General features: G+C 35.0%; 2 protein-coding genes across 2 annotated transcripts; both read right to left on the bottom strand.

Annotated features, from left to right (window-relative positions):
* Nucleotides 1–7,291: 7,291 nt before the first annotated feature.
* Nucleotides 7,292–7,774, bottom strand: BDR25DRAFT_309434 (uncharacterized protein; the record flags this gene model as incomplete). Its single annotated transcript, XM_033691090.1, has 1 exon — nt 7,292–7,774. One exon carries the CDS (start codon nt 7,772–7,774, stop codon nt 7,292–7,294), a length of 483 nt encoding a protein of 160 aa, XP_033553978.1.
* Nucleotides 7,775–17,302: 9,528 nt separating this feature from the next.
* Nucleotides 17,303–18,481, bottom strand: BDR25DRAFT_339154 (uncharacterized protein; the record flags this gene model as incomplete). The annotated part of the gene is made up of 2 exons (XM_033693350.1): nt 17,303–18,051; nt 18,214–18,481. 2 exons carry the CDS (start codon nt 18,479–18,481, stop codon nt 17,303–17,305), a joined length of 1,017 nt encoding a protein of 338 aa, XP_033553977.1.
* Nucleotides 18,482–21,510: the final 3,029 nt, after the last annotated feature.

Below are 21,510 nucleotides of genomic sequence, written 5' to 3'. Positions count from 1 at the left end.
ATAGGCTTAACTAGAGAACTAAGAGGTCACGCATGCCTATTTCTAAGTCCCTAAATATAGATCTAGTACTAACTCTACTAAGCCCTCTAACTAGATAAATCTGTATTAGCTATATCTACTCTCTAATTCCTATATATATCTACTTTTAGCCTACTCTAGTTGCGCTTGCTTACACGCTGTGTAAGTTAAAAGCATAAAACTAAAACAGTAAATACTAACATAAGTTAATATAGTGTTCACCCACACCTATGCAGGATCTAATAGGTCTACAGAATCTGCAAAGGTTGCTTGTATAAGATGCTCTAGCAGAGGCCACTCTCTAAAAGGCCCTTTAACAGAGACTCTAAGTGTTATATTATATCCTATTTAGCTTCTTTTTAATCTAGGGCTATACATGCGCGCCTTTAAAGTAAGGAGGTTCTTACTAAGAAAAGTTATTTATACCCTGCGTAATATTGCAGTATAGAGTATATTTAGCTGTAAAATTATATTAGAAAATGTATTCTTAAAGAGCCTAGATTTAGTTTTGCTTAACTTATAACTAAGCACCTAAGTATATAACTAGGCTTCTATTAATGTAAAAGCATAAAGGATTACGTTCTTAATAGGCAGTATGTGTAATACTTTATATAGTATCCCTCTTACTAACTTAATCTTCTTAATTACATCCCTTAAGTCTATAAGCTGCTTAAAATTTCTTAAAAAGCCTACGCTAGCAAAGGCTTTAAAAAATAAGTTTACTATTTATAGCAATATTCTAAATATAACATCTGCTAATAATGTCTTCTTAAATTAACCCTAGAGCTACACTAACCTAGATTACATTGCTATTTATAAATTACTATAATTAAAATAAATCTAGCACTTATTCTTAAGTGTTAAAAAGAATAGCCTAAATAGTTAAATAGTAAAAATAATAAAGTTAAGTTAAAGATCTAACGGACCTAAAAGACAACATTAAGAACTTGTTTAAAAACAGAGGAACACACTCTTTAAAAAAGCAGACAAATTAAGACTTCTTATTAATGCAAAAGTTTTTTTTATTATTAAGTATAATAGAAAGCATTTTATTTACACTAGCACTAAGCAGCTTTTTTAGCCTTTAATAGGAAAACAGCTTATAAGTTTTAAGAGCATTTTATTAAGTGTTCTAAGCTAGAGTAAAATTTATCTAGTGCTAGTTTAGAAAACGCCTAAAGATCTCTAGTGCAGAAATAACAAGAAGCTCTAAGGGAGAAGAATTTCCTAGTCCCTATCTACTTTAAGCGTTCTTTTAGTAATCTAAATATAAGGGATAAGGCAGCTTAAACTAGAGAATAGCTAATAAAAGTTACTTTTAAGAAGCTGCTTTACTAAGACTTTAAAGGACTATGTTAACTTAAAAAAGTTTTACACTCTTTATAACTATTTTTTAGAGTTAATAAAATTCTCTGCTAAATTGTATATACTTACTAAAGGCGTAAGAAGCTGTGTAAAGAGGTTTCTAATATTATAGATATTTTTTTATTTATCTAATTACTTTTCTAACATGCTTTAGCTAATATTTGCTGTAGACATTTTAGTCTAAAAAATAAATAAAAAACATAGGTCTTACTAAGCTTAATAACACTATCTTAGAAGATTAGAATATTCTTAATAGAAATCTAGCTATACTAAAGGTTTAAACTAGTATAGACGTACTGCAGGCCCTTTAGGACCTCTTTGCAAATAGCCGCAATCTTAAAATCTACTAAGCTATAAGAAGGACTAGCCTAAATCTCCCCTAGAGAAACACTAAAACTCTTATACACAAAGTAAAGTTTAGAATCTAAGTATACCTCTTTTAATATTAGGACGTTAGGGTTTATACATTTAAAGAAATTATTAAGTTAGGCAACACTTAGGATCTAGAGATGCTTTTTAATTACAAACATAATAAATAACAGAAAGGTGGCACAATATAATAAAGTACAGAGCCTAGCTTAGTTATCTTTAAGGAACTTTTAATAAGTACCCTAGGGAGATTTACTGTAGATAGCTAGTAGTCGCAGCCTAGAAGTTACTTAACTAAAATAACCTCTAGAGTTTACTAGAAAGAGCCTTTAAAGTTTACAGTGTTCTAAGTTATTAAATAGCAACTTGCGTTTTACAGAAAGTAAGGGGAACTAGGTGCGTCTCTTAGAATTTATTATGTCTTAACATTTTAAGAAGATTAGTTACTTATATTTTGCTATACAGTTCTATTTTTATCTAACTTACAACCTTTTCTTTATTAGTAGATATAGTTGTTGCACCTGCCTTTTACAGCCCTAGAGTCTTTCCTTATTGCATTTATAACAATAAAACATTCCTAGCGCATAATAATCTGCTACCCTAAATTTTGCGTCTAATTTCTGCTGCTAGATAAACTACACTAGAGGGTTTAAAAAGCTACTTAGGTTGCAGTATTAAAGCTTGCTAGTCTAAAAACAAATTAAAATACTCTTACTAAAGTGTTAAATATAGAAAATAATAGCTTTACTATATCTTTAGCACTACAAACAAACGTCCTCTTTATTTAACAGAGCTAGCATCCCTGTTGCAAAGGTAAACTCTAGTAGGAAGAAAAATAGGCAGGTTAGAGCTTAGATAACATTCTGTCCAGTATTACAACAGCAAATAGATCCTTCACATTAATAATAACTATTGTTATAAATAAGCATTTAATTAAGTTTATAGTAAAATAATAATGTAAAAAGTGCTAAAATAATCTCTTAGCACTTTAGTTTTTTTAAAGGCTGTATTTAAACTCTTTTCTTTAGCTTATCTATACTAGAAATGTTATCTATGTTAGGAGTTTTATTAATCTAGATGTTTAATTAGAAGAAATTATACACCTTCTTATTAGTCTGCTAGCTTACAACTTTTTCCTATATTCTCTCTCTGTCTAGGGTAGACATATAGGTACTAACAAGGTTAGTTACATAGTAGAGCTGCAAGAGAATTTTAGCTATCTATAATCTTATGCCTGTATCTTCTTGTTTCTAAAATAGCTCTTTAGTACTAGTTCTAAGGGACAATATAATATTAGAAGCTATTTTACTATCCTATATATATGTTTCTGCTTACAGAGAGCAATTTTAACAAGGTAATTATAAGTTAAGGCGCTATCTCTAACATAATTAGATTAAAATTACATAGGTAGAAAGAATCTACTAATAATTAGAAAAAAAAAATTTTTATAGCATTGCCCTTATATTAGAGCCGCACTTGTTGCTCTTGCACTAAAGATTATTAGTCTCTACTGTCTTAGATTTATAAATTTACTTACGCCTTCTATATTGCAGCATTATTTGTCCTCTTATACCCTAGATTAACTATTAGATGTTTCTTATAATAGCGCAGTAGACTTACTATAGCTATTACTAGCTGCATTATAGTTTAAGAATATGTGCGCGTAACTAGTCTACATAGGAGTTGTAATAACAGCTACTTTCTGTCAAGAAGGTCTAGTTTCTAGAGTCCTAAACATTCTATAAAGACTAAATATGCTTTACAAGCAGAACTTAAGTTTTTTTAAGTTGTACATGCTGTCTTTAATGCAGCCTTTAAGAAGGCCTTGTAAACGCTTTATAGACACAGATTAAGTTTAGCGCCTAAAAAAAAAACTTTTTACTATTTTATTAAAGGTTTTATAACATTTTTTAATGTCCTACTAGCATAGAAACATAGAGAGTATAATAAGACTACCTTTAAGTATAAGTTATAGCTAGAAGGTAAGAAGGATCTTACTTACTAGCACTTATCCTAATAGCAAAGTTAAAGAATTCTATTAATGTACATTTAGATCTAAGTGTCTGCTAAAGTAAGATTAGAAATTCTAACAGCACAACCCCTTACATACCCCCACTGTTAATCCTAAGAATGCAGACTCTACAGGTGGGAGGCTTTAGGAGCATAGTAAGGCACCTAACTTAACAAAGGACACATTTAGCTAGCAAGAACTTATATTCTTCTCTAATAACCCCCTTTCTAAATATTTTAACACATGTATTACATAATGCATGTCTACAGCTAAGGGTATGCTAAGGCGCCTATACTAAGCAATAAAGACATGTATTTTTTAACTTTAAAGTGCTCTAGAGTATCTTAGTTAAATAACTTATACTTACATGTAACTTAGTAGTAGATGCACCTTTATAGTCTCTAAGCTAGTGCTTAAACATGCAGAAGTGCTAGCAGAATTTCTGTTTAACTTAGTTACATTATTGCTAAGCAAGCTTACCTAGTCTATAGAATAGTAGAAATGCTGCTAAACAGGACCCTTTATATAACTTATTAAACATTATCTTTAGAGAAAAAGCTATATCTTAGTTAGTCTATATAATAAAAGAAGTGCTTAACTTATAATAGTAGCTAGTAGGATAAGCGTCTATTAATAAGCTAAAGGCAATTTATGTAGTAACATTATTATAAGCTGTAGCATACTTCACCCCAGCCTAAAGAAACTTAAAAATGTAGTGCTGTAGATCTCCATTATGCAAAGTGTATTCTCAACAAACAGCAACTAGATCAAATGCTTCCGCAATTATTCTTATAATGTGTCCTAAAGATGCCTTGTAAAGACTGTAAAAATGTAAAGCTAAAAAAAGCTAGTAAGACTTATCCTTTATATTACACGTAAGCTTAGTATCTTTTTTTAAAAGTTTTTAAAGGCTGTAAAAGTTAGTAGAAGGAGAGAGTTAATTATTAAAAAAGAATATAGTTATATAAAAGAACATGCCCTACATATAAGTATGCAATGTTACTAATTTTAAATTATACTAAGTTAATTTATTTTTTAATGCTATATAAACAATAATTAATTAGAGATAAGTGCATGTAGGAAGAGTGCTAAAGATATTAAGTGTTGCCTACCTTATAAGCTAACTAAGGATCTGCTTAGTGTTATTAAAATTGTCTACAAAAATTACAAAGGTGCTAGATATTAGAAGAATAATTTAAGTAAGTATTATATTAATTACTGTTTAAAAGTTTAGACAAGCCTAGGTAATTAAATAGTTTGTAGTTACATAGTAAGTTAAGAGGTTATGCACTGGATGTATTTATAATCTAAGATTACTGTCTGCAAATAAAATAAAATTCTTAGAATTAAAGAATGTATAGTTAACCCTAAGGCTTGCTATGCACGTTGTGCAGTTTTTTTTAGTATTGTTGTTTAAAAATAAGTACTGTAAAGCGCTATCTTTAAGCTCTTTTTTTTCCCTTAGAAGAAGACAAGAATAGGCTGCTAAGTATATAGTTTAGGTAAGTTTTAGACAAGTTGCTAGAATCTGTCTATATTAGTTATTACAAAGCTTAAGCTAGTGCCTGTTAGCTATAGCTAAGCTATGTGGTTGCAATGTGGCATAGGGGCGAGAATTAAAGCGCAGTAGACTGCTCTAAACTTATCTTATTTTATAGCATTATGTAACCTGCCTAAAAATAATAACTAGCCTCTTTAAAAACATGTCTAAATTATCTTAATGCCTATGTTGTGTGTCCTACATGTCCTCTGCTAATAGCAACACTTAAGTGCTAATTAAGTTTTATAATTATAACAGGCACTACTACAGGTCTGCTAGAGAGCTACTCTCTTGTCTGTACTTTTATAGTCTAGACACACAAATAACCTAAACCTTTAATAAAGAACATGCGCTATATCTTATTAAAGTCTTTAAGGTATAAGGGTGTAAGTGTCTTAATAATTAAGTCCTAGCCCTAGTAGGGGACTTTATTATTAATAGCATTTTACGCACTTTAGAAGTGTCTATAGATAACTTTGTTTACTATACAACTACTTCTAGTAGGATACTAGACCTAGAAGAGAATACCTTTAAATGTCTTTAAGAAAGACATTGCATTAAAGTAGTAAAAGTGTTTCTACCCTCTTTTAATTAGTAGTAGGTAGTAGACTTTTATTTAAAAAGTAAGAAATGCATCTGCTCCTAAGACATTACTAATAACTCTAGGCCTTCCCCTTAAAGCTTAAAATGCTATACAGTTACAATATTACTACTCTTAGCAATTTTGCAATAAAGATATCTATTAGAATGTCTAATATTATAAAAAGTAAGAGGACGTAGACTAAGTTAATGTCTAGATAATCTGCTTTAGTAACAAACATGTAAATGTTAAAACTTTAAAGTGTAGAAATTTATAAAAGGCTTTTAACAATCTAGTGCTATTTATTAGACTTTAGGCTAATTTTTAGGCAGAGTTGTTAAAACAGGTGTTAATAATAAAATGTAATAAAGTATGTATTTACTACTATTACTATTAAAGCTAATATAAGTAGCAGTTAATATGTTACCTAGAACATATCCACACTACCTAGTAAAATGTGCTTAAAGGATATAAGCCTTAGTACCTAGATTTAGGCACAGTCTAAACTTTGCAACTTCTTGCTCTATTAAATTTATTGCATAACAGATCTAAAGTAACTAGACTATTTTTAGAGAAACAAGTTTTTTAAAATGTCTTTTAATCTGCGCAGGACATTATTATCTAACAAATTCTTGCTATTAAAGGGCGCATCCCTTCTATATACATATTCTTAGAGGACACTAAATACTTTAAACTATGTGCTACAGCTATAAAAGCTTTAGCACCTATTACATTTAGCAAGTTTATTTAAAAGGCTATGTAGGATTGTTTCTTATAAAGCTTAATAGTAGATATTAAGAACCCTAAAGAAGTCTTTAACAGAAGTAAGACTAAGCCTGCCTGTTTATTTTAAATTGCTTATTAATAGGTTTAGCTTTACACTATAAGACATTTTTTAGAGCTAAAGTTAGACAATTATAAAGCTCCTTGTAAACACTATAGTAGATAGGAAGATGTATAGGCTAAGTTTATAGGGCTTGCTGCTTGTACTAGGTTTAGCTTATGCACTATGAACAGACTTTAAAACAAGCAGCTATATGTCCTGCTAGTCCTAGGGTTTCTAGAAGACAAATTCCCCTCTAACAAGTTTAAAGTGCTAGATTAAAATAGCATAGTAAATAACATTTTAAAGGCTTTTAAGCTAATTTGTTCTTGTAAGCAACACTTTACTCCCTTAGTGTTGTTATAAAACCTATTTCTGCTGCCTAAAAGCTAGCTGTGTGGGAGAACATTTACTAAATTCTATAAGGTTAACAGGAACTATCTATTCCTACCTTATATGTATAGACTTTAAGATAGTGCACTACACCTGTACATTAGCTCTTTCTTAGTGCACTAAGACATATTTTCCTCTTTTTTTAGGTACCTCTACCTATATAACACAAACTTTTTTAGAAATTTCCTTCTACTAGATAATAACTAGAGTGAAGGCAACTAGGGAAACAGCTAGGGAGGCAACTAGGGAGGCAACTAGAGGGACAACTAGGGAGACAATCAGGGAGGCAATTAGGAGGGCAACCAGGGGGACACCTAGGGAGGCAACTAGGGGGACACCCAGGGAGGCAACTAGGGGGACACCCAGGGAGGCAACCAGGGGGACACCCAGGGAGGCAACCAGGGGGACACCCAGGGAGGCAACTAGGGGGACACCCAGGGAGGCAACTAGGGGGACACCTAGGGAGGCAACTAGGGGGACAATCAGGGAGACAGCCAAGACAACTAGGGGGACCAGAAGGAAAACTAGGGAGGCAGGGACAGCTAGAGAAACAACTAGAAGAACAATAACTAGGGGGACAACTAGGGGGACACTTAGGACTAGGGAAGCAATTAGAGAGGTAATTAGGAAGATAATTAAGACAACTGCAACTAGGGGAACATCCCCCTTACGCATAAGGCTAACACTATGTTAGATGTTTAGAATACACCTAGGCAGCAAGTAGCTGCTAATGTTACTAGAAACTAGCAAAGCAACTCTAAATCTGCAGAAGGGTAGAGCAGTTACTTACAATTACTGCAAAACTTCTAGGCTTTACAGAATAATTATAGTCCTTTTAAAATCCCTGCTATTTTAATCCCTTCTTAGTTAGGGACAATTCTCTAGCACTTTCTGCTTATTCTGTACTGCTATAAGGACTAGAGCATATTTCTTTTCTCTAAGCACTACTAAGCTTAAAAAGAAAAGCTACTAGTAGTAATAATAGCTTAAGACAATATTTATTATTATACATTAGTAAGTAAAAGACTTTAGATAATACTAGTAAAAGATGTACATGCGCTATTGCAAGGACTAGTGCTAGTAGGGTTAAAAACAAAGGTTAAAATAATTAATGCTTCTTTTAAGAGAGATAAGATATGCGTAATCTAAAACTTGTTTAGACAGTTTAATAGTAGCATCTTTAGTAGAATCTATAAGCAATTTTAAATTTTTATAGTCTTTTAAGTATGTTTACAATCTACTGTTTTTAGTTAGGCGCTGTATCCTACTAACTATGCTCTTTTTAGGACAAGTTTACATAAATGTTTGTCTCTACTGTTTTTAGTTAGCGCTAGTACTATGCTAAGATAGTTTCTTAGTAATAGGTAGTTATAAAACCCTAGCTACATTACAATGCTTACAGCCCCCCACTAATTGCCCTGTAAACCTAATAATTATAAATATAAAATAGATTTTAATTATAATAGCGCTGTTAAAGCTCTTGCTAGCAAAACTCTAAGCTTTAAAAAGTTATTACTATTGCGCGCAATACAGCATATGCTTATCACAGAATGCCTAACTCTTCTTAGAAGACAGGTACAAATATGTAAATTATTTCTGTTTTTAGCTACTTAAATATTAAAGAATAGTTTAAGACAGGTAGAGATAGAATGCCCTGGTCTTCACATTCACTTCCCTCACTTTCTGAATGCCATACCCTTGCGGCAGGAATCTTCCACTGCCGTCTCTTGTGACTAATTGCTGGGTCTACTAGTATTATCTTATTCTCCTTCTTAACTGTTAATAAGTCTGCTTTAAACTTTTGCTAAACTTACAAGTGCTTCTTTCTGCGGAGGCCACTTGTTACTTTCTAAGGAGCTGTAAAGATAAAACTTATTGCAATACTAGACTAGAAGATAAACCTTTGCTTTACAGTTTCTATGTATTTAATCTGCTTTTTAAAATAATGTAGAGCATCTCTTTTAAAATAAAGCTTACATATAATCTTTTTCCCTTCTCTTTAGTTTATAATTTGCATCTTAAAGCTGAATGCCTAAAAGCTCTGTTGTTATAGAAGTTAAAAGATTTGCATTAATTATAGCATATGCCTTTATATTACTAAGTAACTTCTATATCCCTATTTAAGGTGTTCTATATATAGAATGTTAAAGCTGTTTATATTCCACCTTTTAGAGCTTTTTTATTCTACAAACTATAGAGGTTACTTAGTTTTATTTAATTACTGCTAGTAGCATCCTTGTTATTCTTTTTACTATTTAATTTCTTTCTATAGCTAGAGAATTTTTTTACACATTAACACTTTAATATTAGGTGTTTTAAAACTTTATATATCCTTAGTTACATCTTATTCTTCCTTTACTATACTATAAAGTTTTCCTTTAAGTACTCTACTAGAGCAGCACAATTACATCTAATGTAGTAGGGATATAGAGCCTTAAAGAAGCAAGCTTGTAAGCTGCAAAACTTTTAGTTATTAACTTTATACTACTTTTTTTTATAAGCACTCTAAATCTTGTAAGCAATATTGCAAGCCTCTCTTTTTAAAGCATTACATAATTCTACAGTTTAGTTGCACTTATTTTAGTACTAGAAGAAATATTCTATCTTGCAACAGCCTTAGTTACATCTAGTCCCCTCTCCTTTAGGAACTTAAGGATGTTCTATAGCCTTATAGTATACAGCTTTAAGATTAAAACAAATAAATTTACTAATAAAAAGTAGGCCTTAATTGCTATTACTATTCTAGTAACAGTTTTGCTTATAAGGAGAACATTATATAAGCTATTCCTCTGTGTTCACATTTATTTTGCTCTTATAGCAGCCTTTGCCCTCTATTAGCATGCTACTAGTAAGAGCAGTAGAGTAGCACTCTTTAAAAGTGTTAGTCTATTTGCTTCCTCTAGCCTCTTTTAATTAGTAAGGACCCTTTATTAAAGTCCTATACTATTAACTCTTAGATTACCTTAAAGGTTCTAGCTAAGTTTTAGCCTAAAAGCACCACATTATAATTATAATTCTAACCCCTTAGTTTAATTGCAATACTAGTATTGCCTTAGCTAGGTTATTACAGACAAGTCTTGTAATTTAACTAAAACACAAGGTAATAATATTCTTTAAAATCTAGAACATTGCTAGTCCTTAAGTAATTCTAGTCTTATTAAAATTTAAATACTATTACCCTGCCTATAGAGGATTTTTGCAGGGCAGCACATACAGTTATGTCTCCCTAAGCTAGGATTCTAGTTACTAATATAAACCTATCCCTTTATAGTTACCTAGTAGCAAGTAAACAAAAAACAAGTCTTTATTAATTTATTAATTAAAAAAAGGCACAGATTTATGTCTAAGCTGCTAGAATTCACCTATACTTAAGGCGGGCGTCTATTTCCTGTCCTTCTAGATGGTCCCTACAGCAGTCTGTCAGCACTAGGAGATTATGGAACAGTAGTGCTTTTTGCTAACAACATTAGAATTGCTGCACTAATCCTGCATGTAAAGCAGATTATTTATAATAGTTAGTTAAACAGCTGTATTGCCACTAAAGTAGTATTAATCTAGAGATATAGCAGCAGAGGTAAGGTCCCTAAACTTTTTAGGCTAGATAGAAACTAACATAACTAAGATTATGTAATTACTATCTAGCCTCTCCTTAACAACCTTCTAGATCTAGATAGCAATTTTTATAAATGTTCTAAGGATAAATGCAGGCGTTCTAAGGATAAAGGCAAGTGTTCTAAGAATAAAAGCTTATGCAGAGTTTAACACCTTACATTACAAGTAGTGCAAGTTAATTGCAAAGCGCCTTACAAACCTAAAAGAATATACAGGTAAAACTAGTAGGCAATATTTTATAAAGGTAATCACACTATTTATTTACTTTTAGTTGCCTATTTATCTAACTAGCCTAAAAAGAAACTTATTGCAGGTAAGATTTCTTATCTTAAACTATACATGTGCTAACTTAGGCCTAGTTGCAGCAAGTATAGAGACTTAAGATCTTATTGCAAAATTTATGTATAAAAGTAATAATTTAACTCTCTCTTTTTAAGACTTAGGGTTTTATTCATGCGCAAAGAACTGCTTTGTCCTTAATAAGCAATTAGCCTCTGTGTAGAACGCATGTTCCTATAGTAGATCCTATGTTCCTATTTTGTTCTTTTCTAAAAATAGATAAGATTAAGTACTTAAGTTCTATAAATGTACATATTTAGTATACTAATGTTCTTTATAATCTTTATGTCCTCTTACGTAGTAATTTAAAACAGTCTTTAGAAGACCTTTAGAGATTTACGCAACATAGTTGCATTACTCTCTAACACAGAATTAATGCCTCCTACTTATTATAACATAATGTTGCATAGCAAGAAGCGTCCTTATTTTCTGCTGCTAGATAATAATAAACTACTTCCAAAGTACAGGTATAGTTAAGCCTGCTGCAGCAACTGCGCTAACTTAACTAGTGTACTTAGCAAGGACCTTCACATGTTACATTAGGCTATTAGGACAAGGTTTAAAGCGCTTGCATTAAAATTTAAGTTATTTATAGATTAAATTTTGCTCTAAATGTTAAGTAGAGATAATTATATAAATAGACAAACTCCTCTAAACAGCTGCGCAGTGCACTTTAACACATATTATAACACTATAATAAACTTTCTCTGTCTCCTAGTTAAAGTTTTTTAATATATTATATTATACCTGTCCCTTCTATTAATTACAAACCTTTAATTAGCCTGTTATGCTGCTAAAACAATGTCTTAGTGTGCTTTCCTACAACACTTTAACTAAGATTAGCAAATATTCTAGAACTAAGACTACCTAAACGTTCTTCTTAGAGTGTGTTAGGAACGTTTGCAAGATAGTATCTATACATTAAGGATTAGAGCTAAAGTTTTTAATTAATATAAGATCTATTTTAGCATCTTTACTAAGAGGCTGTAACCTTAATTTAATAATCTTTTACAACTTTAAACTAATTAAGAATTTGTTTAATAGAGTAGGTAAGTTACTGCAAGGCTTGCCCTAGCATTTACAGCCCTAAAAAATCTTAGAAGGATTAAGATATATTTCTTTAATAAGAGAAATCCTAATTTACTAGGGTATAGCGCTTTATCTAAAAGGTAAAACTACTAGAGCCTTAATCTCTTTTATTAGGACTTACAAGATGTTTTTGTAACTATAATAGCAGTAGCTAATGCAAGTAATACTTAACTACAAGAAATTATTATTTAACTATTTAAAGATTAGCACTAGTTAGCTTGCTTGCCTTAGTTGCTCTAAAACCTCTACTAGCTCCAACTCTGCTTCTAGATAGAGAATTGCGAAACGCCGCACAATCTACGCTGCATTATAAGGTTTATATTAAATGCGACAGCGTTAAAAGACCTACGCCTTAGAATTAGTTAGAACAAGCAGATTAAGATTAAGTAGTACAACAACTAAGGCTATTTTAATGTATTACTTAAAAATATTTCACTCCCTTAGTTAAAAAGATGCTTGTTTTAAGATCTAAAGCTTAGCAAAATTACTATTAAAAAATTTGTACATTAGAATGTCTATCTTTGTATCCTTTAATTAACGCAAATTAATCTTTACAGTTACTAGAAAGAACTTTGTAGCTAAAAATAGGGTAAATAAGATTAAGACAGAGCATATCTACAGTTCTAATTAAACAATGTGTTTAAGAACTACTGCATAGAGTACGTACATTTGTAACTTAATCACAGCAAGCGCTAGGGACAATAAGACATATTCATATTAGCTTCTATAATACTATAAATAAAAGCAGTAATCTTAAGTTAAGATCTCTTACTATCTATTTATAAGTTTATTATAGCTGCCTTGTAACCTATAAAGCGCACACATAGGACTGCAAATTCTATTGTCCACGCTGCTGTCATAAACTAGGAAATTGTCTGTTTTAACCTAAAAGGCAATGCAGTTCTAGCTACTAACTACAGCTCTTACTTGCTTATTTTATCTAAGACTATAGCTAATGCATCTACTGTTTTTAAGACGCTATTAGAAAGACCTAAATCTTTTTTAACCCTAATTATTAAAGTATCTAAGTTTTATGCTCTTTTACTTTACTTTATTTGCAGGGTCCTTTACAGAAAAGACCCTTTACTCTAGTAACTAAAAACTCCCCTAGAACTCTTTTATCTAGCTGTAGCCTGCTAATATAAGTTTAAGTGCTCTAATTAGACTAACTAGCTTGTTAAGATTATATTTAAGGGATTTACTTTTAACCTAGGAACTCTAAAGAATATTGTTAACCTGCTTGCAATAGCCATAGTCTGCTAGTTTAATTAAGCCTACTAACAACTAAGTAGGCTTCTAGTGTATAAAGAGATGTCTTCTTTTACTTACTTACTTACTTGTAAAAGCAGAGCACATGTAGGAAAACTTTAACTTAGTAAGAGTAAGCAACTAACATAATTTTTTCTTTAATATTAACATAATTCTAGAAATAATAGAAGTTAAGAGGCTAAAACTTTAATAGCAGCTTCTAGAGAAACTCTTATATCTACTTACACTAATGTAATGCAACAACGCAGCCTGCCCCCTAGTTAGTTTTAAAGCAAGTAGACTTATTACTAAACTTACGCAGGTAAAGCTCTAGCTGCTATACATCTTAGAGATAAAAGTTAGAGAGGCTTTACAGCGCTTAGCAGAAATCTAGGAACCTGACATTTCTGTGCTTCTTAAAAAGATAGGAGGTTAGTGTTTTAGTTGTAATTACTAGCACCTTCTTTGTTTTTTTGTAGATAAAGTCGCCTCTATTAGAGAAATAGTAGAGAACACTTACATAGGACCCAACAGCTGTAGAACACAAGATAGGCCCTTGCCTGTGTATAGTATCTATAAAGTTAGGTTTAAGGTGCGCACAAAGTAAAAGTTCTAGGGTTTGTTTAAACTAAATAGCTGTTGTACTATAGATTTATTTTTTAGATTAGTAAAAGGCGTTCTTTCTTACTTAAACCTGCATATAGAGATTAAGTCTATTGTTGTTAAGCTGCTATAGGCAATTAGGCTTTAAAAAGCACTAAGGGTATAAAAAGAGAAGCTAGCAGCATTTAAAGCCCTCTTAAACTAAATCTCTAACATAGTTTTAAAAACTAGAAATAAGGATTTAGTATTTATTACTAATGTCTGTTCTGCTGCTAAGGTAGAGGTTGTTTAGCTTACTTTCTAAGAGCATTTTTAGAATATATAATGTTATTTATAAATATCTGCCTGCCTTTATATATATACTAAGCTAGCTTATTGCTTCCTAAACAAACCTAACTATGTTAAAGCTATATTCTGCTGTCCTTAAACAAAAGCTATTCTAACTAACCTAGACTATAAATAAACAGCTTAAAGCTCTTTTTGCGCAGGTTAATTTATTAAAGGTAGAGAATTAAAAGCTAAAGGGCAGGCTCTACAGCTTTAAAGAGAGATTCTTTTAAATTAAACTCTAAACACAAATAGATTCTCTAACGCCTTACTATAAATAAAATTAGAGGCTAGAAGAATTTTAAGCCTAAGTACAACATAAATATAATAAGATTATAGATATTATTAAGAGCCTAGAACATAAAATCACTAATAGTAATTAAAAGCGTGGAAGACGCCTTAAGTACCTTGTTTGCTGCTTTAATAATTTGCTACGCAGTAACACTTCCTAAGTGCATCGCTTAGTTCGCTTCCTGCAGAAGAAGGAATTGGGTACTATTGAAGAAATAGACTAACGTCCCCCCCTGCGTAGCGGAAAACCCCCTGTGCCGGAAAGAATCTATGTTTAAGCATCGCAACTCTCTTCCCCGCGATTCTGTCAAGTTATAATTAATCTATTATTATTCTTTAGATATTTCTCCCTAGGAAACCAGTGTGCAGCTAAAAAAATACAACGCTCTTGATTATGCTGTCGATCAAACCTTTTAGAGTATCTAGAACTGCATAAGCGTTACCCCCCTGCTACACCACGACTATCTACAAAATTTTATATTTTGGAGAATTAAACTGATAATTCTATAACCAAAGAATATAACTCTAAACTTTAAAGGTACTTAGCTCTAGAAAGTATGCACTCCGGATTTATCCGGGCGAAAGGGTCTACAGTGTGTCTTGGCATGAGGGTTTAGCGCCCTTACGTAGTGCGAATAATGATATCTAACCAGTTGTATTGTATTTTACGCTATGCCTAACGGACTCAAAGTGTGGCGCCCTTCTCGAATCATCTACTAAAGGTCACGTGCTGGCTATTTTTAGCAGCCCAAGCGTTCTTTGTTGCCACCTGCCTTTGTTGCCACCTGTCTTTGTGCTGGCTGTCTCTCGTGCCTAATAACCCATCACAATCGTAGCCATGGACCGAGCCAGCCAAGTACTGGCGCAAGGTCTCCCTCCAGATGTACCTAGAACATGGGCTGCCCTATCAGAACGAGGCGATGTCCCTCTCACTACGGTCTATTATCGCGCACACGGACGTCCCTCCATAGAGGAAAAAGCCCAACGCCAGCAATACCTTACCCTAGAGGAAGAGAAAGCTCTTGTTTCGTTTTTATTACTAATGTCTGATCTTGGGCAACCTGTTTGATTAAAGTTTTTACCTTTGCTAGCCTTCAGTCTCGCCCGCCAGCGGTCCACGACGAACAAACCAATCAAGCCCCCGGGCAAGAACTGGGCTCAGGCCTTCGAGAAACGCCATCCCGAACTCAGAGCGAGAAGAGTTAGGTCGATAGACTGGAAACGTCACAAAAAGAATACATACGTTAAGATCACACACTGGTTTGAGGTGATTGGAAGAGTAGTAAATGAACCGGCTATTCTGCCAGAAAATTGCTACAACATGGACGAGACGGGAGTTATGTTAGGCATGCTTGGCTCCGTCAAAGTCCTTGTAAGTAAGGACGACCTACGAGACTATAGAGGTGCAGGTGTCAAGCGGACAATAATAACTGCTATTGAGTGTGTTAGTGCTAACGGTAGGTCGCTACTCCCTCTTGTCATCTGGCCAGCTTCAACCCACCGAAGCAACTGGACCACGTACCCAACACCTGGATGGCATTACGCACACTCGGAAAATGGATATAACGACTCTAAAATTAACTTAGAGTGGCTTACGCGTGTATTTGATCCCCAAACTAAAGGACTGGCTAACGGCAAACCACGGGTACTAATCTGCGACGGCTTCGGGACACATGAAACCCTCGAGATCTTGGAGTTTTGCTTTGCAAACAACATTATCCTGTGCTGTCCCCCCTCTCACACCTCTCACAAGCTCCAGCCCTGTGATGTTGGAGTCTTTGCGCCTTTGAAGACAGCCTATCGCGACCAGGTTGAACGACTCTATCGAGGAGGTTTAGACACAGTTGGTAAGGAGCATTTTACCTCCCTATACAAGCCTGCAAGGGAAAGGGCGTTGACTAAGAAGAATATCACAGCTGGGTGGGCTGCGACTGGTTTGTTTCTGCTCAATCCGGAGAGAGTACTTCGACATACACTGAAGCCCCCTGCTGAACTTACTGTTCCGAAAGCTAATAAGGTGGTGGGGTCTTGTCCGCAACACGAAGTACTGCAAACGCCTATAACGCCTGTAACGCCTGTGACAACAGAGGATCTTACGTTGTTGCATAATCTGATTAAACAGGAGGCTTGTGCTCTTAATGAGCTAAGTAAGCAGCGCATGCAGAGGCACATACAGAAGCTTGCAAGTGCTGCTCAAATATCATTTGCCAAACAAACCCTCCTTTAGGATTAAAATTGATTCTTGTTCAAGATAAACAACGAAGCTAAAGTTCGCCGATCAACCAGATCAGTGGTCCTAGGGAAGGCGACGGTGATGAGCTATGAGGACCTTGAGGAGGCACGAGCGAAACGTGCTGCGAAAGAGAAAGCTACCGCAAGCAAGGGAAAACGCGGTCGTAAGCGCAAAAGTCCTGCGCCAGAGGCAGAGCCGGAGGCCAAAGTGGCGCGGATGAGCGAAGTGCCAGAGCCAGCGAGGGCCCCAGTAGCGCCATGGAGGGCCCCAGTAGCACGGATGTATTAGGACAGTATTGTTGAAGGGGTGATCTTACGCTGGGAGTTGCGCAGGTTATATAGAGAGAATAAAAGCTTAATAAGGCAGATGCTACTTTAAGATGTATCTAGCGATCATTACAGTTAGACTAGAATTGAGCATATATCTTAACCTATACTAGCTGAAGCGCTTCCGCTACACTCTCAGTCGCCAGATATCTTAAGCCTGAAAAACTCCCCTAGCATCGACTCATCAACAAGTTCGTAAACCCTTGCTTTAACGACCTCCTCTGACGCATTGGCTTTTAACTCCCAGAATTGGAAACCCGGTTTAAGGATTAATTCCACGAGTGGTAGAAGGTTGCTAACCTTTCGCCCTGCTAGCATCTTCCCGAATTCGACAACCTTCCGACAGACATCTTCCGCCTCAACGCATCCCGCAGCATCGTATACCTCGTCCCTCCACTGGCGATATTTCCCTAGGGTGTATGCCCTGAGGAAGCGGCTCGATAGAAATCCTGACCCATACAGCTCCGTCCACGGAACCCACCGAAGTAACCCGCCCCTGTGCACCTTACCCATCAACACGTACTCATCACAGTTCTGTGCCCACTCTTGGATGCCCCGCGGGATGAGCTCCCCTTTACCCCGGCCTTTGAGAAACTGGAGGATGTTGGAGACACGGAAAATGGTTAGGTCTGGAGTCTGCCGCAGCCTCCTAGCATCGAAGACGGCAAGGCCGACTGTCTCGTCCGCTTCCCCGTCCTTCCACTTCTGCCCTGTTGCGTGAACCGTCCATTCTAGTACCGGACTCATGGATAGGAAGCATGTCTCTACCCTATCCCCTGTCCTCTTCTCCTCTTGTGTCTTGCCTAGATGTTTGGCTAAGAGTGCCGCGAATTTGTTCACGGAGAAGGTGCGCTTAAACTCAAGATCAAAAGGCACTTCTGATTCTGGTTCGAACGTTAGTTAGCTCGTGCCCACGTGCCGGTGTGCCCGGAAGAGGAATTCAGGATCGGAGGGAGCCGTCTCGATATTAACATCGTGAAGCACTAAGGCAAGGCCGGGTTAATATAGCTCTCGTAGGGCATGAACTAAACGTATGGGAGGCGAACGCTCAGTCCACTCAAGTACGTTCTCTATCTCCTCCACCGCCGTAGAGAGTTTTCTCTCTTGCCCCCGCGCGCGGATATCATCCAGGACGGTTATGCAGATATCGGACAGGGAAGAGAGCGCGTCCACCATGGCCCTCAGATCGCCAAGAGTCTCCGGGCGGCGAGTACTGGTGCGCTGCCCTACTTTCAAAAGCTGAGCTTGGACTAGGCGTCCAAGCTGTTGCGAGGCCGACGAAGATTCGGCAAGTATGCTCCGCGGAGCTGCCATTCTGTAAACCAAGGGATATAGTAGGACTTTGTCGATGCTACGGCCGCCGGTGTGGAATGAAAAATGCAGCTCTTGACCTGGCCTACCCCGCCCCGCAAGCTGAGAACCCTGTCAGCAAGCGTCTTAATACTAACTTAATCATCACCCTTCTATCTACTTTAAGGTATAATACTTTGATGCAAGTCGTCCCTTAATGTCTACCGCGAATATGGCCGAGCATTATAGCCGCGGCAGGAGCCGCTATGCTAGTTGGAAGGACTCGAACTCCCGATCTCAGTCGGACCTTCACATCCCGAGCGTCCGCACAGCCGCTTACAGCCACAAGCTTGGCTTACTAGATGACATAAGTAAATTACAAGGTGATGATTATATAGGACGTGCAGGGTCGTTTCGCACTAGCTGGTATTGGTAATTGCTTTGATTGGAAGTACTAACCCGCGTGGCGACCTTGTATGAATTTGCGCGCGATACTAGGCACAAGGCTAATCATGACTTGCCAGCATCGGAGTGAGGTTCTAAGGCTTGGATAAGACCCTTTTACGAGAATTTTGAGTAGTAAGGGCATGGCAGTAGTGCTGTGGAGAAGAAAGTCTGATACGCTATAGAAGGAGGCTCTCTGCGAATCAAGCCTGAAGGCGACGATGCGAATGTAATTTAGAAGTAGGAGGTATCCCAGATATTCAAAATTAGCTATAGTACATGGCTTATAAAGAAATATAGCAAAGCTTAATGTGCGCACAGAGTTATAGTCGCTTGAAGTCGAAGTACCCCTCGTATTTTCCGGCACGGTGGGTTTTCCGGTACGCTGGGGGGAACGTTAGCAATAATTCAATTTAGGGTGTTCTAATTATAAAACGTTAGTATAAGTACACGTCTGGCCCTTAGAGTCCTTCTACATAGCCTTACAGGTTTACTTTGCAAGACTAATTGTTAGTTTAGTGTGTTGCCTGTTAGAGGAAAATACAGAGGAATCATGGCATGCTATAGGCCTAGAGCGGCACCAGTATCACTGTCTGAAATGCAACATCTCCTATGGGACGTTGTGTTAGACTGCGCTTGTTTATGCAAGGCAGCTTTAGATATGCATTAACCCTAGATTAAATGTCACTACTTAAGTTAAGTTTCCCCTAAATTTCTAGTTTATCTACTCTGTTATTATAAGGCTAAGAAGGGGTTACACTTTTATAGAAGAAGAGATATATAATAGACATGTTAGACTATTATAAAGACAAAAAGTGCAATTAAAATTAGAAATTATTTTAAGATAACTTAACATTAGTATTCTTTTAGTAGCATTAAGATAACTTTATAGATTATTTAAGTTAAGTCTCTGCCTATATTTTAAATTCTAAATTATTAGCAATAATGCTCTCTAACATTATTATATTACTCTCTGCTACGCTAGCTGTTAGCAGTCCTATTATATAAACTAGTAGAGCATGTTTTATAGGTATTTAAGCCTGTTCTTGTGTTATTTTAACTTCTATAGACATTGCCTCTTAATCTAGAGCTACTATAAGAAGTAATCTTCCTTTACTTTTACCTTAAAGATTAGGGCGCTGCATATTAGAGTAGCTTAATCTTTGCTCCTTATTACATTGTTAAAGAAGATTACTATGTAAAATTGCTAGCCCTCTGTAGAATTTGTCTAACTAGATATAGTACTTTCTTAAGGCTATTTTAGATAAGATAAAATATAGTTTTAAAAAGTGTTAGAATTAAGATAATAAAGTGTGCATCTAAGCTGCTAAACTAAGTTAGTAGGGCTAGTAAGAAATAATACAGCGTCCTAAAATAGTATACTACATAAAAGATTATAAAACCTACATAAATCTTAAATATATTCTTTTATAAATAATATTAAAACAGTATATTAATAGTAGACATAAAATAACTTTAAAAAAAACTATTAACTTTAAAAAAGAGATAGCCTAGCTGCAAAGAATGTTAATAGAAACAAGACAAAACTCTAAAATTTAAGAGGACATAAGAAATTTCTACTTTTATAAAGCATTAAATAGCAAAGGTATAATAAAAAAGTTAATTAAAATTTATTAAGCTATTTATAAAAAGATTACGCTACTATACCCTCTTTTAAATGTATTTACTTAATAATTTTTTTAAGGCTTTACTTTCTTTTAAAGGTAGTTTATCTTCTGCTAAACATAAAAACTCTATCTTTTAAAGGCTGTAATATAGTGTGCCTAGTTTTTAACTTTCTCTTATAAGGTCTTAACCCTAATATAGGTTAGTTAAGCGCACTAATTTGCATAAGCACATACATTTAATAGAGTGTAGAGTAGTCTTGTTCTTGCATGCTTCTAAGAGGAACGCTTATAGAAGTAGATCCCTATAGTTAGGGTTAATCTTTTGTTCTAAACAGCATAAGATCTAAGCCTTTATACAAAAGTGCTGCTATTCCTTAGTAGTCTGCTATAAGTTGCAATTTAATTAGATTAAGTTTAAATAGGGTTTAGAATAAAAGTACGTTAGATTAATTATTTTCGGCTAAGATAAAGCATTATTAACAGAATAGCTAGTTGTAAAGGAAATTAGCTTTGATTAGGTCAGACTAGGTGAAGCTCAGAATAGGATCGTGCTGGGCGAAGCTTAGAATGGGATCGTGCTGGGCGAAGCTCAAAAGGGGAGCGTGCTGGACGTCTGACGTCAAGCTTAACTGCTGTAGAAAGTCAGCTAGGGAGAGAATCCTAGCTAGGGATACATTAATATTCTAGAAATTATTGTCTGTTGTAGGCTTCTTAAGAGGATTTATAGAACCTAGGGGTAGGCTTACTACATTAAGGGGAGTCTGTAAAAGTTTAATGCCTAGCCCCTTCTAAAGCTTATTAAAGAGGAGATCTTTAGCTATTATGTAGAGATAATAGGCATTCTAACATAGCTTTAATATATAAATTTGTTAAAGCCTATGCTGCTAACAGAGGCACATGCATGATAATTGTTAGTGTCACACAGATCGCGCGCGCTTAAGGCCTTATTAGCACTAAAATCCTGCAATTTCCCCCTGTGCT

Source organism: Lindgomyces ingoldianus (assembly GCF_010093535.1).
Source record: "Lindgomyces ingoldianus strain ATCC 200398 unplaced genomic scaffold BDR25scaffold_2, whole genome shotgun sequence".
Lineage (NCBI taxonomy): Eukaryota > Fungi > Ascomycota > Dothideomycetes > Pleosporales > Lindgomycetaceae > Lindgomyces > Lindgomyces ingoldianus.
Note: the sequence above shows the minus strand (reverse complement) of the source record. Positions and strands in the feature narration are given on the sequence as shown.